This window comes from Rhinopithecus roxellana, chromosome 5 (assembly GCF_007565055.1).
Source record: "Rhinopithecus roxellana isolate Shanxi Qingling chromosome 5, ASM756505v1, whole genome shotgun sequence".
Taxonomy (NCBI): domain Eukaryota; kingdom Metazoa; phylum Chordata; class Mammalia; order Primates; family Cercopithecidae; genus Rhinopithecus; species Rhinopithecus roxellana.
In genome coordinates, this window is record NC_044553.1 from 32,065,056 (window position 1) to 32,081,429 (window position 16,374).

The 16,374-nt window shown below is 48.0% G+C and overlaps 1 protein-coding gene across 2 annotated transcripts in view; it reads left to right on the forward strand.

The window, feature by feature from the left end:
• Positions 1-11,265, forward strand: part of SORD (sorbitol dehydrogenase) — a 45,067-nt gene extending 33,802 nt beyond the window's left edge. The window contains exons 6-9 of one of the 2 annotated variants that reach the window (XM_030930765.1): positions 2,628-2,693; positions 3,307-3,482; positions 6,449-6,570; positions 10,071-11,265. In XM_030930765.1, the coding sequence (XP_030786625.1) occupies positions 2,628-2,693; positions 3,307-3,482; positions 6,449-6,570; positions 10,071-10,263 (557 nt within the window). In that variant the 3' untranslated portion in view covers positions 10,264-11,265. Of the gene's footprint in view, positions 1-2,627; positions 2,694-3,306; positions 3,483-6,448; positions 6,571-7,485; positions 8,946-10,070 lie in introns of those variants that run through there. The other variant, XM_010352939.2, reaches the window with a different exon arrangement.
• The last annotated feature ends 5,109 nt before the right edge of the window (positions 11,266-16,374 follow it).

Here is a 16,374-nt window from a genome sequence, read left to right on the forward strand (position 1 = left end):
TCCTAGGCAACATAGTCCTTTCGTTCATTTAAAGAATGAATTGGCTGGGCACGGTGGCTCCCGCCTATAGTCCCAGCACTTTAGGAGACCAAAGCGGATGGATCACTTGAGCCCAGGAGTTCGAGACCAGTCTGGGCAACATGGTGAAACCCCATCTCTACAAAAAAATACAAAAATTAGCTGGTGTGGTAGTGTGTGCCTGTAGTCCCAGCAACTCAGAAGGCTGAGGTGGGAGGATCACTTGAACCTTCGAGGTCAAGGGTGCAGTGAGCCATGATTGTGCCCCTAAACTCCAGTCTAGGTGACAGAAGAAGACCCTGTCTCAAAAAAAACAAGACCCCATATCAAAACAAACAAACAAAAAGAATGAATCTGGGCCATGCGCAGTGGCTCATGCCTATAACCCCAGCACTTTTGAAGGCTGAGGCAGGTGGATCACTTGAGGCCAAAAGTTCAAGACCAGCCTGGCCAACATGATGAAACCTCATCTTTACTAAAAACACAAAAATTAGCCGGGCGTGATGGTGCGCACCCTATAGTCCCAGCTACTTGGGAAGCTGAGACAGGAGAATCACTTGAACCTGGAAAGCAGAGGTTGCAGTGAGCCAAGATTGTGCCACTACACCCCAGCCTGGGCAACAGAGTGAGACTCAGTCTCACAAAAAAAAAAAAAAAAAAGGAATTAATCTGGTGATTATTTTTGAACCCTTGATGGGAAACTAGGGAAATTTTTTTTTTCTTAAGACAGAGTCTCACTCTGTTGCCCAGGTTGGGGTACAGCAGTGCAATCTTGGCTCACTGCAACCTCCACCTTAGAGAAATATTTTTGATAGTAAAGGGAAGGGCAACTCTTGGAACTTTCTAATTATACCAGCAAAGTGATGGCCTAGTCCCATCTATGAATAAGGCAGACCCTGTTCCCAGCCAGTGGGAGGAGTGAGCAGTGGTCTGCTCCCACACCACTGGGAGCCAGCACTCTGCCTGCAGTAGGGTTGTAGCTAGCTGCCTTCCCTCATCCCCTGTTTCCAGCCATCTGGAACAGGCCTGAGCAGCCTCGGACCGAATCATTCTAGGCTTCTAACTGCTGGTGACCCAGACAGCACGCTTACACTCCTTGTGGTGTGATCTGGGGTTCCTCATACTTGTTTATGATTTTCTTTGGCAGGCCAAATAAGTGATCACAGGGTTTCCTAAGAGGGGTGATGGATGTAGAATAGACTTGCCACAATGGGCTAGCAGACTGCAGGACTCAGGTGACAGATTCTTACAAAATCTGCATGGATCCAGTACCTTTTTACCACAGAAACAGAAAATAAGTCACACATACCACATACATGCATGCCTTGCCCCCAACACACACACACAGAAATTCACCTGCAAGCCCGTCACCGATTAGCCCAAGAGAACCACTATTAATATTTGGGTATAGAATCTTTTAGTTAGTTAGCTTTTTTCTGAGACCATGCTAAATCCGCTTCCTTTACCTACTCTTTTTAAAAAATCAGGCAGGGCACGGTGGCTCATGCCTGTAATCCTAGCACTTTGGGAGGCTGAGGCAGGCGGATCACCTGAGGTCAGGAGATTGAGACCAGCCTGGTCAACATGGTGAAACCTTGTCTCTACTAAATACAAAAATTAGCCAGCCATGGTGGCGGCTGCCTGTAGTCTCCACTACTCAGGAGGCTGAGGTGGGAGAATCACTTGAACCTGGGAGGTGGAGGTTGCAGTGAGCTGAGATTGTGCCACTGCACTCCAGCCTGGGCGACAAAGCAAAACGCTGTCTCAAAAAAAAAAAAAAAAAAAAAAAATCAATCTACTGTGAACATTTTTCCGTGTCAATAGATAAAGAGTTATGGTGTAATTTTTAATAGCGGTGTAGTTTTTTAATCTTGCTTTGTTGGACATTTCAGGCATTATTTTTCAGTGTTTTGTTTTCTGAGGGAGTTCACAAAATTGTTCTCAGGGGGTGTGTACAAAAAGTAAATCCCCAAAGATATTCTGCATTGCTTTCATTCTGTGGGTCTGATTTTTATATTAAAACCACAGTGTCACTTAGCATGCAGATACTATGAGGAAGCAGGTATCTCAGGAAAATCCTTGCATACCTGAGTATCCTGGGGCTATGTGAGCACCTGGGCCAACCCAGGGAGCCAGCTCACTTAAGGACCCTCTCCAGGTGGTCCTCAGAGGACACCTAAAAAGAATATGTCTCTCTCTAGGGGAGGTGTGATGGGTTCTCACGAAGGTCGGGGCAAAGAAAGAACAGGAAAACAAGTCCAGACCTTCCAAAGGTTCTTATATTCTGAATAACTTTGTGTTTCCTTGAATCCTGTGGTTCTTTGAGATTATCTCCACTAGTGCCCAGGAGTAAGGGGGAAGTTTTTAGCTCTGAGGTTTGAGAGGATTAAATAGAACCCAGCACTAGGAGCGTGTTTCATGTAGAGAATAATTCTTCATGGATTCATTCACTTCTGCATTCAACAAACAGCCGGTAAGGTCTTATCATGCCAGGCACTGGGTAGATGCTAGACACACACAAAAGATACGGTTCCTGCCCATGGCCTGGACGAGTGGGAGAGCAGATGTTGAATATTTCACAAACGTCTTCCGTCTTCTGCTTTGTTTAGGGCCAATCGGGGTGGTCTCTTTGCTCGTGGCCAAGGCAATGGGAGCAGCTCAAGTAGTGGTGACTGGTAAGGCTTTGTTCTCTTTCAGTCTCCTTGATGGGGAAACAGCTGGGCCTACTGTATGTGTATGTGTAAGGAGAGGTTATCTGTGATGGTGTGGAGGGGGTGAGTGTGTAGTGTATGGATTGTGGAGATATAGAAGAGTGTGCGAGTGTGTTTTGTGTTAGGAGAAGCTATTAGAGAGAGTTTGTGTGAGAGTGTGTGTGTGGGTGTGTTTGTGTAGCTGTGTGGTAGACATGGGAGGGTATGAGGGTATAGAGCGGGGTGTCCAATCTTTTGATGTCCTTGGACCACATTGGAAGAATTGTCGTGGGCCACACATAAAATACACTAACACTAACGATAGCTGATGAGCTTTAAAAAAAACTTCTTTCAATCTCATAATATTTTAAGAGAGTTTACAGATTTGCATTGGGCCATATTCAAAGCCATCCTGGGCTGCATGCAGGTTGCGGGTTGGACAAGCTTGATGTGAAGAGGATGTATTGGGCTCAACAACACCACCCATTGCACCAGAGCTTTGTTGCCATCAGATCTTACACCTCCATTTTCTTTTCTTCCTAATGAGTCATCAGATTTCTCTCTTTGAAAGAATTTTTTTTTTTTTTTTTACCTTCAGACCTGTCTGCTCCCCGGTTGTCCAAAGCCAAGGAGATTGGGGCTGATTTAGTCCTCCAGATCTCCAAGGAGAGTCCTCAGGAAATCGCCAATAAAGTAGAAGGTCTGCTGGGGTGCAAGCCGGAAGTCACCATTGAGTGCACGGGGGCAGAGGCCTCCATCCAGGCGGGCATCTACGTGAGTGGGCTGAGGGCAGCTTTGGGGAATCAGCATAGGGAAGTGAAGGAGGTAGAAGTAGGGAGTGAAGCTTCTTTACCAGCTTGCTGTGTGAGCCCCAAGCCAAATTGATTCATCTTTTGTTATCTCTGTTTTCTTATCTCCAGTGTGGAGATTGTACTTGAACTTGCCTTACATCCTCATTGGGCCATCTGAGGTTCACACAAGATAACAGCTATACATGGGCCTTGAAAACTGTTCAGGACACACACTTTGGGGATGGGGTTGGCTTCATGATCATATCCGTGATCATAAAAGTGCAGTAGTTTTGGTAAAAAGATCAAGAAGAAAAACAGGGAATGATGCCTTAATTGTATGTGGGAAATCCCCGTCTTATTTTATTGAGGAAAACTGCAATCTTTTAGTCATTGATATAAAGTGACAGACATTCAGTTAGTCACGAAGGCGAGGTTATTTTCCAGGTTCACAGGTGTCTACTGCTTGTTTTGTCTCCAAGACTTAGGAACAGATAAGCTGCCAATGCCTGACTCGCCCCTCAGGGACCCACCAACCACTTATGGGAAGTTGGCAGGAAGTTGGAGGTGGTGGGAGGGAGTGGCATTGACAGATCAAAGTACGAGGAAAAGAGGGGAAAGAGAATAACTTCCAGGTTCCAAGCCCTACTGCGTGCCAGCTTCTCTGCTGTACTTTATAAACATGATGCCTAATCTGCACAATAACCCTGAAAATCAGTTACCGTTTTATGCTGAGGGATTTGTGGTTTGTTTGAGGCAAGCCAAGTCAGGCCCAGGCCCAGCCCTGACAGGCCCCAGTGCCTGAGTTGCCCTACTGCTTAGGAGGGGAAGCAACCCAGTGCCCTGCTGCTTAGGAGAGGAAGGGAAGGAGGGGACAAACAACCATGCTAGGGTGGGGGGACAGGGCCAGGGCTCGGGAGGGTCGCAGGCAGCTGTCACCACAGGGGACTCCCGTCCCTGCCTCCCAGACTGCTTCTCCACGGTAGCGTGGGCTTCCTCCTTCCTTCTGAGTCCAGCTGATTCATGCACGAGGGCACTTCGCATCACATGAGACATTCTAGGGAAGGCTGACTCACCAAGCTGAGTAGCAGAGCTGCCTAGACCTCCTCCTACTAAGTTGCCCATGGCCTTAGGAGCTGAGGAAGCAGTGGGGAAGAGGGAGGAGCGGGTGCCACCTCGGCACTGTCCTGAGGTTCAGCTGGAGTCGGCCAGCCCCCTGCTTCACTGTCACAGGCAGTGGTCGCCATGGGGGAAGGGGAAAAAGAAGCTGAAGCTCAGAGAGGAACATGGGTCTGTGTGTGACTGATCTACCCATGGTATGTCTTGGGTACCTGCCATGTGCCAGGCGTTTTGCTGGGCACTTTGAGGGCTAAGACATGAGTAAGTCGTGTCTACTGTCTTCAAGTTGTTGGCAGGTCAGTGACCTCCACCCCACAGAGAGGCAGTATAAGCTGGACGACTTCAAGGACGTGGCTCTCTTGTGCCCGGTCCTTAGAGCATTTGGAACAGCTGGCATTTCCAGCTGTTGATGGTGGCAGCCTGGTTGCCAGGCTACCTGAGGCAGGCATGGAGGTGAATGTGACCCATGGGCCTCACCGGACCTGCAGCAGTTTCTCTCTTGATGTAGGGAGTGGGACTGTCATGCATGACAGGTGCTGTAGAATCCTATAGGCCACCCCGCCAATGAGCAGGCTAGGCGGCTGCACCAAATATGGACATATCTGAGCATCGCGGTCCTGCCAGGTTCTGACTGGATAGTGTTTGTGATGAGACGCGGCAGATGCCTTGGGGTAGAATTGATGTCATATCCTTGATGCAGATGCCATACCTGCAGGACAGTGTCCAGGTGGTTCCAGCATTCCTTGACCTGGGGTCAGCAAACTGCTGGCATCTTGGCAGCTTGGGATGGCCAGTTGGTGTTCCTCCTCATCACCAGGTAGAGAGGAAGTGCTGATGAGGTAGTTTCCCTATAAAATGGGCTGAGAGGGTACGTCCAGGGTGCCTCAGCTCTGAAGCGGCCGCCCCGGGAGTCACTCCCACACCACTCACAACCTGAGTTCACCTCTTGGTCATGGCACCGCAGGCCTCTCTCCATGGTGTATCCTTCATCTCAGAAGTGGAGGCTGTGGTGTGTGCCTTTCTCTAGTTCCACTATTTAGCACCTAGAATGGTCTCAATAAATGCTTGCTGCTGACTATAATGAACACCCAGCGTGACTGAATTGTCCATTGTTCTGTCTCTCACCACACTGAGCACAGTGATCCCCAGAAAGCTCTGGAACAAGCACAGCACTCACAGGGAGTTCTGGGGAAATTTTCAGGAGAAATTTCACAGCCACCTGTGAAATTGCCCACTCCAAGTGGGCAGCTGATAAGGCAGATAAACATTCAAGGAAGACACAACCCATTATGGCTCATACTGTTGAGGTAAACATCTCCAGAGCAAACGATTTCTAACCGCCAGCCTGCACGCACCTATAAAGCCTTTTTAAACCACAGAATATAAGTGACTCATCTGTCTCGTGTTTATAGTTTTCTCAGCACCGGTGAGCTTAGAGGGCCGGCGGTTCCTTCCAGCTCTGATGAAAACGCTGCCTGTGGAGGGCGCTCTGTGGGAGGAACAGGTGCTTATTAGACTGTGGAGCTGGCTGAAGCCATTATTGGGTCCCGAATCTGTAAAGCTTTGGAAGACGTTTCCACTGTGCCTGGTTCTCCATGGGTTAAGTGTATTTTTTTCAGAAGGTTTAAAGGAAACAGTGTTTACTGTGCCACTCTGTTAAGTTTGGTTGGCAGGTTGAGCAGTTCAGCACTGTACAAGAATCACATTCTCTGGAATTTTGAGATGCTCAGCTGATGCAACCAGAAGATACTGTGTGATGATACTATGTTATTGTAAGTGGGAAGTCAGTATTTCTTACCTTCTGAGCTTTCTTGTTTTTACTTCCTTTTACAGGCCACTCGCTCTGGTGGGACCCTGGTGCTTGTGGGGCTGGGCTCTGAGATGACCACCATACCCCTACTGCATGCAGCCCTCCGGGAGGTGGATATCAAGGGCGTGTTTCGATACTGCAACACGTGAGTATGCTGTGGGTGAGCCGGGATGCCCAGCCTCCAGCAAGACCAGGGCAGGCCCCCCTCAGCCTCTGGGCCCATGAGTCTCTGCCTGTGTGTTCATGGGGGGCACTCCCTGGCCGCACTGATAGCCGTGTGATGTAACAGGGATCCAAAGAGAGAACACTCATTCCCAGTTAAAGAGTGGGAAGGACAGAAGAATGAATGGAGGGAAGGAGGGAGGGGATTTTGAAGCATGCTCTTACTGGGTGTCTGCTGTTTATCCCCGCCAGGCCCCTTTTTCCCCCCATTTTCTTAAGTTGCCAGATCTCCATTTTCTCCCTTTAAAGGGAAGGAGAGAAAGGACAGAAGGAAGAAATCAAGTCCTTGTGGCTCCCGTTCCTGAGCCCTAGGACCCACCCTGGGAAGCAAAAGGGGCTTAGTTTGCCCCACCAGTGTTCTGCAGCTCCACCCTCTCCCCGCCTGGGGCCTTCTGGCTGGGACCCCACTCCCCAGCAGTGGCCCTTACTCCTAGCTTTAGAGGCTGCAACTCCATGCCCTCATCAGGGCACCAGCTTTCCAGTAAGCTGAGCTGTTAGTGGGTGTGGCTGGATTGTCCTGGGCTGCCTCCCCACGGCTTCTCTGCCTTTTCCCAGTGGCTTCCACCATGTGCCTTGTTCCTTCGTGCCACAGGAATTCTAGGCTCCATGGCAGACATGGCAGAGTGAGGGGGTGGGCGAGGGGTGGGGGCATTGGAAATGGGCTCTGTACCCTTGAATCGTAAGCCATAAGGTCCTTTCCTCAGTTGCTGGCCTGTAAAATTGGCTTTGCCAAACCGCAGTGCTAATTATATGGCCAAGCTGATGTAGTGCTTGGTAGTTTTGGGCACCTGGCTCTTTCCTCTTGAAGGTTGAATATAATGCTCATGCTCTATTACAGGTGGCCAGTGGCGATTTCGATGCTTGCGTCCAAGTCTGTGAACATAAAACCCCTCGTCACCCATAGATTTCCTCTGGAGAAAGCTCTGGAGGCCTTTGAAACATTTAAAAAGGGATTGGGGTTGAAAATCATGCTCAAGTGTGATCCCAATGACCAGAATCCCTGATGTTAATTGGCTCTGCCCTCATCCCCACAGTATTGGGATCTCAGGGCACAATGGCTGGACAGGGGTGGGTTTCATGCAGAACTTTCTCTTTTGAATGTTAAGAATAATTAATATAACTCATTGTGAACAGAAGTCCTTACGCAGAGGAATTGGTGTGCCTTAAAGATACAATCTGGGATAGTTTGGGGGAACTTGTAGCCAGAATGGCCTGTTCATGCTAAGCAAAGTCCAGCAAGCAGAGCAGAGTTTGGCAGGCAGGTGCCGGCAACTTTCCTTCTTCCTGGAGTGCCTTCATTGAGTAAGGAAATCTGGCCCGTGGCTTTCCTGGTTCCACTGCTACTGACCCAGAGGGGAATGAGGGCTGAGTTATGAAAAGATAACTTCATGAAGACTTAACTGGCCCAGAAGCTGATTTTCATGAAAACCTGCCACTTAGGGTCTGGGATGAAGGCTTGTCAGCACTTTTAGTTTAGAATGCAATGTCTCTAGAGACACTTCGGCTGTTTGGTTTGATGATAAAAGGAGAATAAGAAAAGGCATCACCCTCCTGGATCCAGGATAATTTTCAAGCCAATCAAATGAAAAAAACAAACAAAAAAGGAAGTGTCTTGTGAGGTTAAACCAGCTTGCATTCCCCTAATGTGGAAAAAGTAAGAGGACTTCTCAGCACTGTTTGAAGATTGCCTCTTTTTCAACTCCTGAGAATTGTGTTATTTCACTTGCCAAGTGAAGGTCCCCCTCCCCAACATACCTCACCCCACCCCACCCCTAAGCACGGTCCCTTGTTACTAGGCAACCAGGAAACTGCTACCTGTTGACCTCGCCAGAGACCAGGAGGGTTTGGTTAGCTCACAAGACTTCCCCACCCCGGAAGATTAGCATCCCCTACTAGGCTCATACTCAACTGATGATTATTAGACAATTCCATTTCTTTCTGGTTATTATAAACAGAAAATCTTTCCTCTTCTCATTGCCAGTAAAGGCTCTTGGTATCTTTCTGTTGGAATGATTTCTATGAACTTGTCTTATTTTAATGGTGGGTTTTTTTTTTTTTCTGGTAAGATTTGGATCCAAATCGCATCATGCCCACTTGTGACTTGGAGATTATTCATCAAGAATGAGGAGATAGTAGCCATGACATAGCTTGAGCTGTAGCCTTTAATCCCTTACTTCGACTGTGGGTGGAGGGTGAGTTTGAAGAGGTTCTGATTTTCTTGTAACCTGGGAAAGCCATGACCTTGTGTCCGAATCTGTCAGATTACTTTGGGTAATAAATATTGTTAGTGGCATCTGACTCATGCTGCTGTTTATGGTCCTGTTTAGCGGGCAATGGACTTACGTTACCCATTTCCCATAGGAAAGGATCCCAGGATTTTTGAAGGTGACATATTTTCTGTACCAAATATAATATCATTGACATGAATTATCTCTAATCCTCACAACAAGGCACATACACAATCATTTTGTAGATAAAGAAGATATAAATGCCAGAGGAGACCTTAAGATTGTCTTAACACAACCCTTTGGCTAACAAGGGTGGAAATTGAGGCTCAGATTGTGGAAGTGACTTGGCAGATCACACAGTGGGTTAGTCAATGGCCCAGAATTACACAGAACCCAGGAATCCTGGCATCAAATCGTTTACAACATGCTGCCTCATAGGCCTGAGGGGTCCAGTCCTAGGGGACAAAGGATGCCCCCATGGCACCACCCCCACCAAGCAGCTCCTACTCATGAGAAGATGCACTCAGCAATCTCGGTGGGAACATCCTCATGCCCTGTGCCCAGTTTCAGGTGCCCAGGGAAGGAGCTCTGTGTCTGCTTCAGCCAGGGCTTTAAGAGGAGAAGGAAGCTGGGAGTGAGGGGCAGAGGCTCTACCAGAGAATGTCTGCTGGTGTCTTGGAGGCACTTCCTGCAGACTATGCACTCCTTGCGAAGCCATTTCACTGCTGCCCCTTCATCCTCCTCCCTGAGCCCTAGGTAGAAGTCAGTGTGTGGAGGAGGCCACCCAGAGATGACCCTGACCAGGCCCCACCGCCTGTAGCCAGACCCGGCCTCTGTCCCAGCTGGCTGCTAATAGTCAGTGTTTCTTCCCTGTTATTTGGCCTCCGTACCTTGAACCTAGGTTGACATCATGAGCAGAGGACAGTTCTTAGGAAAGGCAAATATCCCATAAATCCTACTTGCCTCCCCTTCTCCTAATCTCTGGCTCTACCAACTCCCCAACAGGCCTCCTGCACGCACAACAGGAGCCAGGAGGGAGGAGGCTGGACTGTGCTACACAAGGGAGACTGGGTGGGGAAGATGTCAGAGAACCAGTGACTGAGTGCAGAGGTGACTTCACACCAGCATCTGTGGTAGCCAGAGGTGGGCTGCAAGAGGGAATTGCTGGAGCCAACACGTCCCCTTTCTCGTTTAGGGTCCGTGGAGCAGTCTGCTGCTTTCTACCCTCCAGATTGCCTGAAGGGTCCTTCCCAGCTCTCCGCCCTGACACGTCTTCACTCACTAGCACTGGTGTTGCTGACTGGGTGGGGTCCTCAGTGTTGACTGAAAGCCTGAATCAAGTGCCAGGCACTGGTGGCAAAGCACACAGAGTCTGCTGGAGCTTCTAAGGTCACGGAGCTTGTGGGGAATTCACATGCTTGGTTCCGGGACTGATTCACTGAGACAATCAATATTGATTGAGCACTTAGTGGGTTGTGGTGGTGTTAGGAACGAATTCCTGGGCTTCCTGCAGCCCCTTTCCATGAATCTATACATATAAAACATGTACATGCATTTGTAAACATTAAGGGAGTATACTTTACATTTTTCATTTTACTCGTAACAGATGAGGACTTAAAAAAAATCACAATTATTAAATAATTCCCATTACTATACCCGATAAAACTAATAATAATTTCATAATAGCTAATAATCAACCCATGCTATATTTTCCCTAATCTAAAAAAACAGAAAAAATTACTTTTTTTTTTTCTAAAGACAGGGTCTTGATCAGAGCTCACTGCAGTATCAAACTCCTGGGCTTAAGTGATCCTCCTGTCTCAGCCTCTGGAGTAGCTGGGATTATAGGCATGCGCCACCATGCCTGGCTACTTTTCGTAGAGAAAAAAATTTAAAAAGGTCTCACATTGTGGCCTAGCGTGTTCTTGAACTCCTGGCCTCAAGCCATCTTCCTGCCTCAGTTTCCCAAAGCACTGGGATTACAGGCATGAGCCACCATGCCCAGCCAAAACTTTACTTTTTTACACTTGCTTTTCTGGAATCAGGGTTTAAACATATTGCATGTGGTTGATATATTAAGCCTGTTTTTTTATTTTTTGTTCTTTCTTAAGCCTCTTTATTATAGTTCCTCCTACATTTTGGTTTACATGCCACTGACATTGAAGAAACTGGGTCCTTTGTCTTCTAGATACTGTTTTACAAATGTGCTTGTTTTCATTAAATAAATGGCTTAACCCTTTTCTATGTCAATAATTATACACATCATTATTTTAAATCACCACGTCCCATTGTATGGATAGACTATCATTTATAAAGCAAATGGCAGTATTTTTAGTGTTTGGATACTTTGCAGAGTTTTGCTCTAATAATAAAGTTGCAATGACTACCCTTGTTGCATATTTTTGTGCTCCTGACTTATTATTTCCTGAAGTTATTAATACGTTATTTCTTGAAGTTGTATTTTAGAATGAAAATAGCTGGGGTTAAAGGTACACACATTTTTAAGGTGACCTGGTTAGACAAGAAAACACAGTATTGACATTAAGATTGTCTAAGAAAATCTGTGGGGGTGCCCCAGGCCTTGTGTGATGTGGGAGGACTCTGGGGTCTTGGGTAGCTCACAGGGGCTGCTGAGGATGAGGCCATGAAGCCACTGGCTCTATGGCTTCAGGTCACCCTTGGGAAAGCAGAGGCCTAGACCTATAAACTTGGACAGATTTTGCCAACTTTCCAGGCCCCAGTTTCCTTATTAGTAAAATTGGTGGTCCCTTTTAGCTCCGGGACTACTGCCAGGACGTGACACCAAATAGCTCCTGTAAAGGACTGGCACAGAAATCATAGGGAGCTGTGACCCAGCCACTGTGGAGCAGTGAGCCCAAATCAATTAACTCATACTGGAAGCCTTCCCTAGCCCTGCCTCTCCACCTCAATTCCAGGGGACACTGGGTACCATTCACCAAACTTTTTTTTCTCCTCCAGGTTTATCTTACAACCAAATCCAAGCAGAGGCTGCCCCACCCCAACTCCCCATTTTACACAAGGGGGCAATGCCAACCAGAATTCAGCAGCATGGCTCCCTCACCCCTCACCACTTCCATTGCTCAGGGCACTATGGGGAGGGAAAATCCCACCTCAGCCCAATACACTGCCAGCGTTCCCTACTACAGGCATTCTGCAATAGTTACACCAGACCTGGGCTCACTGACATGGCTGGGATGGAAGAGGCTGGGCAAATGGCAGCTTCAGCTAATCTTGAGGCTGCCATGTTCACTCTTCCCCACTGGGCCTCAGGAGGGTGAGAATCCCTGATCCCCTGCGGCACACAAGGAGAAGGCACTGGAGGAAGAAGCCAGAGGGAGGCAAAGCAGAGAACCCATGAAACTTGCTCACCTACAGAAAGCAAAATGCCATCACCTTAAGTAATCCATTCCCACTGTCACAGCAACAGATGGGTGACTTGGAAGTTGGGGAGCCTCCGTGATGGCTTCAGGGATCTTCCCAGAAAGTACAGAACACATGTTGCTGTCTTTCTCCTGGCTAGGCCTACCCAAGTTAGTCAATATCCAGGAGCCCCTTTCCCTTGTGCCTGACCTGGCAATTTCAGGAAACTAAAGTCTTGAACTGCTGATCTATCTTTTGCCCCAGTAACAGTGTTATTCAGGATAAAAATATTTCTGCTTGTAATAATCTAGAATTAGTGTTTCTTACGATACACAAAGATGGGGTGTATTGCTGTTGAATGCTGTCAGCAATGAAACAGCAAAAGAAAAAATGGGTGAGAGGGAGGAGCATAAGACCAACTGAGATCTGTTTCACTGAGAAGTTCAGGGCAGGAGTTCCTGCAACTCTAAAGAAAGGCCATTCACCAAATTTTTTTTTTTTTTTTTTTGGAGACAGGATATTGTCCTGTCGCCCAGGCTAGAGTGCAGTGGTGCGATCTCAGCTCACTGCAACCTCCACATCCCGGATCCAAGCGATTCTCCTGTCTCAGCCTCCTGAGTAGCTGGGATTACAGGAACACACCACCACGCCTGGCTGGCTTTTTATATTTTAGTAGAGAATGGGTTTCACTATGTTGCCCTGGCTGGTCACTTGAGTTCAAGCAATCCCCTTGCCTCGGCCTCCCAAAGTGCTAGTGGCAAGAGCCACTGCGCCCGGCCCATTCACCAGACTTTAACAAGCCACCAGGAAGAAGTAAGCGTGTTGTGTGTAGAATGTTCCTTATTGGTTCTGACCTCTCCAAGTAGGTGCAAATCCATGTGACATAAAATGACTTGGATTGGGTACTGGCTTAGTCCATTTTGTGTTACTACAGCAGAATATGTGGGACTGAGTGATTTACAAATAAAGGGCTTTATTTAGCTCACAGTTTTGAGGGCCAGAAAGTTTAAGGGCATGGCCTGGCTTCTGGTAAGGGCTTTTGTGCTACACCATAACATTGCAGAAAAAGTCAAAGGGGAAGCAGACACATGTGAAGAAGCCAAACTCAAGGGACATCCTGGCTTTGTAACAACCCACTCTTGTGGATCTAATCCATTCCTGAGAGAATTAATCCAGTCTTGCCAGAGTGAGAACTCATTACCTATTGAGAATGGCACCAAGCGATTCAGGAGGAATCTGTCCTTATGACCTCCCATTGGGCCCCAGCTCCCAACCCTGCCACATTGGGGACCAAATTTCAACATGAGTTTTGGTGGGGACAAACTCAACCCATAGCAGGTGTTAATATGCAGATCTTAGATGCTCAGACCCCAAGAGACTTGGCAGTTCGTAGAACCCTTAAGGAACTTTGCCTTCTGAGTGATTTGAAAGCATCTGTCACGTTGCTGTTTCATTCTGTGGGCACATATCTGTATTTAACGCTGTGCTTATATAGCTTAACAATACTGTGTAGATTTTTGAGTGCTCTTGCATATTTGCACTATCTGCTTTCAGGAATACCAAAGGGAATCATATCTCTTGCCACCCATCATGTGAGATGGGATAGGGCTGCCAGCGCAGACTATTAAGTTTTGATGACTCTCAGAAATTTCTGGAGAAACTGTTATCAGTAAGCAGAAGGAATCCAATACATGATCTGTGAGGAAATGAACGCGGAAAACCCTGGGAGGCAAGGAATTAGTCATCCAGGGCAGACGGAAGAAAGTGACTGAGCTCTGGCCTTTGGGGGCTGGGGCTGCTGGTTCTGGGGAGCAGCTGGGCTTTCAGCATAGCACAGGGACAGACAGGCTCCAGCCAGAGCTCTCCTGGGCCAACCCCAACTTGCCTTCCCCTGTACCACACACTAAACCCCCACACCTTGCTGAATGCCCAACAAAACTAGGACCTGAGGAAGGCCCTTGCTCCTGCCATGCTGCCTTCCTCTGGAATGGGTTTCCAGAAGGAACGATGCTTCTGAAGGGAAGACAGACATTGCCAAGGTGGCTGGCTGGGGAAGTTTCTGTCATCTAGTCCATATCTGGCCATGGGCCTGTGGCTGACTGGAGGGGCAGCTCACCTGGATTTGGAAGAGGCACCTGTAAAGGAAGAGACCAGTGGGTTGTGTAGATGTCTCAGGCTCCCAATAGTAAGAAATACGTGAGTACACGTTAGGCTACTCTGCTTCCTGATGACCTTGAGCAACTCACTTGACTCCTTCAAGCTTCAGGTTCCTCATCCTTTAAGTGGGAAAAATAAAAGAAGCCTCAGGCTTGTCGTAGGGACAGAATAAAGAAGCTTGATGTTCTTCCCCTGGTGAATGGCGCTCTGATTATGCTTATTACGTGCTTGTGCCCCTGCCCTTGTCTCACCAAATTTTCTCTCTTGACCTGTTAGATGAGTAGGATGAATAACCCTCAAGACTTTTCCAGCTCTGAGTCCTGAGTCTGCAAAGGTGCTTGAAGGTATGTGAGGAGTTCCCAGGGTGGTAGAAAAGGCCTCAGCCTGGCCTTGACCCAGCATGGTCAGCAATGCCACAAACCTGCCAGGGAAAGAGAGATGGCAGCAGACCCGGAGGCCAGGCAGGGAGGAGGAGAGGAACCAGGTGTCAGATGTAGGAGCTGCCTGTTACCGGCCTGCTCTGCTCCCCCAATGCCCTCCCCCCCGCGAAGAGCCGCTGGACCCAGGAGCCCTGGGCGCTTTGTCCACATGGACGGGGACCCCTAGAAGCCATGACCAAGTCTCACACCTACATTATGGAGGTGTCCCTAACTGGCTGGCACAGTGCCTGGCATGTAAAAGTAGCTCTGAAAATATCTGTAACCCGATAAGCAACCAGACCTCACTCCCAGCTCCCAGCCATTTCCATCCTGCCCATTAGCCTGAGCTAAACCCAGAGCAGCTGGGAATCCTCAGGCCGGCAGTCTCAACACGCAGTGACTCACCGTGTGGAAGGGGAAGTTAAACCTCAAGAACCAGGAGGGGCACGTCCAGAGACTACAGCAAGAGGAGGGCTCACCTGGCCTAGAGCCCCCCGCTCCAGAAACCCACCAGAGACAGCCTGGGGTCCAAATAAGACAACTGAGCTGGACCTCACTGAGGGACAAGGAGTAGGATCCGTTGCTCCATCCAGACAGTTTCGGCTTTTAAGGGGGAATTGTGGGGGACCCTGTGGTGTGGTGAAAGCAATACCGGACCAGAGGCAGAGTTCTGAGTTCTGGGCCAGGGTCCTCAACCCATTAATTTTAGGAGAGCTAATAGTGTACATGTTCTTTTTTTTTTTTCTTTGAGACAGAGTAGAGTCTTGCTTTGTTGCCCAGGCTGGAGTGCAGTGGTGCAATCTCGGCTCACTGCAACCTCCTCCTCCCAGGTTCAAGCAATCCTCCTGCCTCAGCCTCCCAAGTAGCTGGGATTGCAGGTGTGAGCCACCACACCCGGCCTTGTGTATGTTCTTGAGTATCCAGGTAGGAGTTGGTGAAACCTCTCAGAATTGTTATCATCTCTACAATAGAATGCTAAGCTTCTGTGACCAAGAATAAGGAATGAATCACAACAGCTGAACTGGGTGCCCACTATAGGCCAGACACTATTCTGAGAATACCAAATATCTTAACTCATATAACCCTCACAATGACCCTGTGAGAGTAATATCATTGCCCCCATTTTAAGGCTGAGAAAACTGACATACAGAAGGATTAAATGATTTGCCCCAGATCCCGCCTACTTCCTACATACATATGTTTGAATATGTGCAGGAAATAATGTCCAGGCTGATGGACCTCAAACCAGTAATAGCAGTTAGCTCTGGAGGAAAAGACTTTGGGGTTTTGTGTTGTTTGCCCAGCGGGGTGGTTGGGGACAGGAGGACTTTCATTTTTTACTGTATGAATTCCTCTATAATTTGAAAATTTTTTAAAAAGCATGTTCATGTATCATTTTTGTAAGTTAAGAAAAATTAATAAGAATGTCACACTTCACTGTGGCTTTCAGGCTCAGCTGCAACCTTTTCATTTCCAGAAAGCCCTTGACTGTAGCCATTTCCTAGGAGCAGTGGAAGGGAAGGAAGCACCCACTCACCCCTC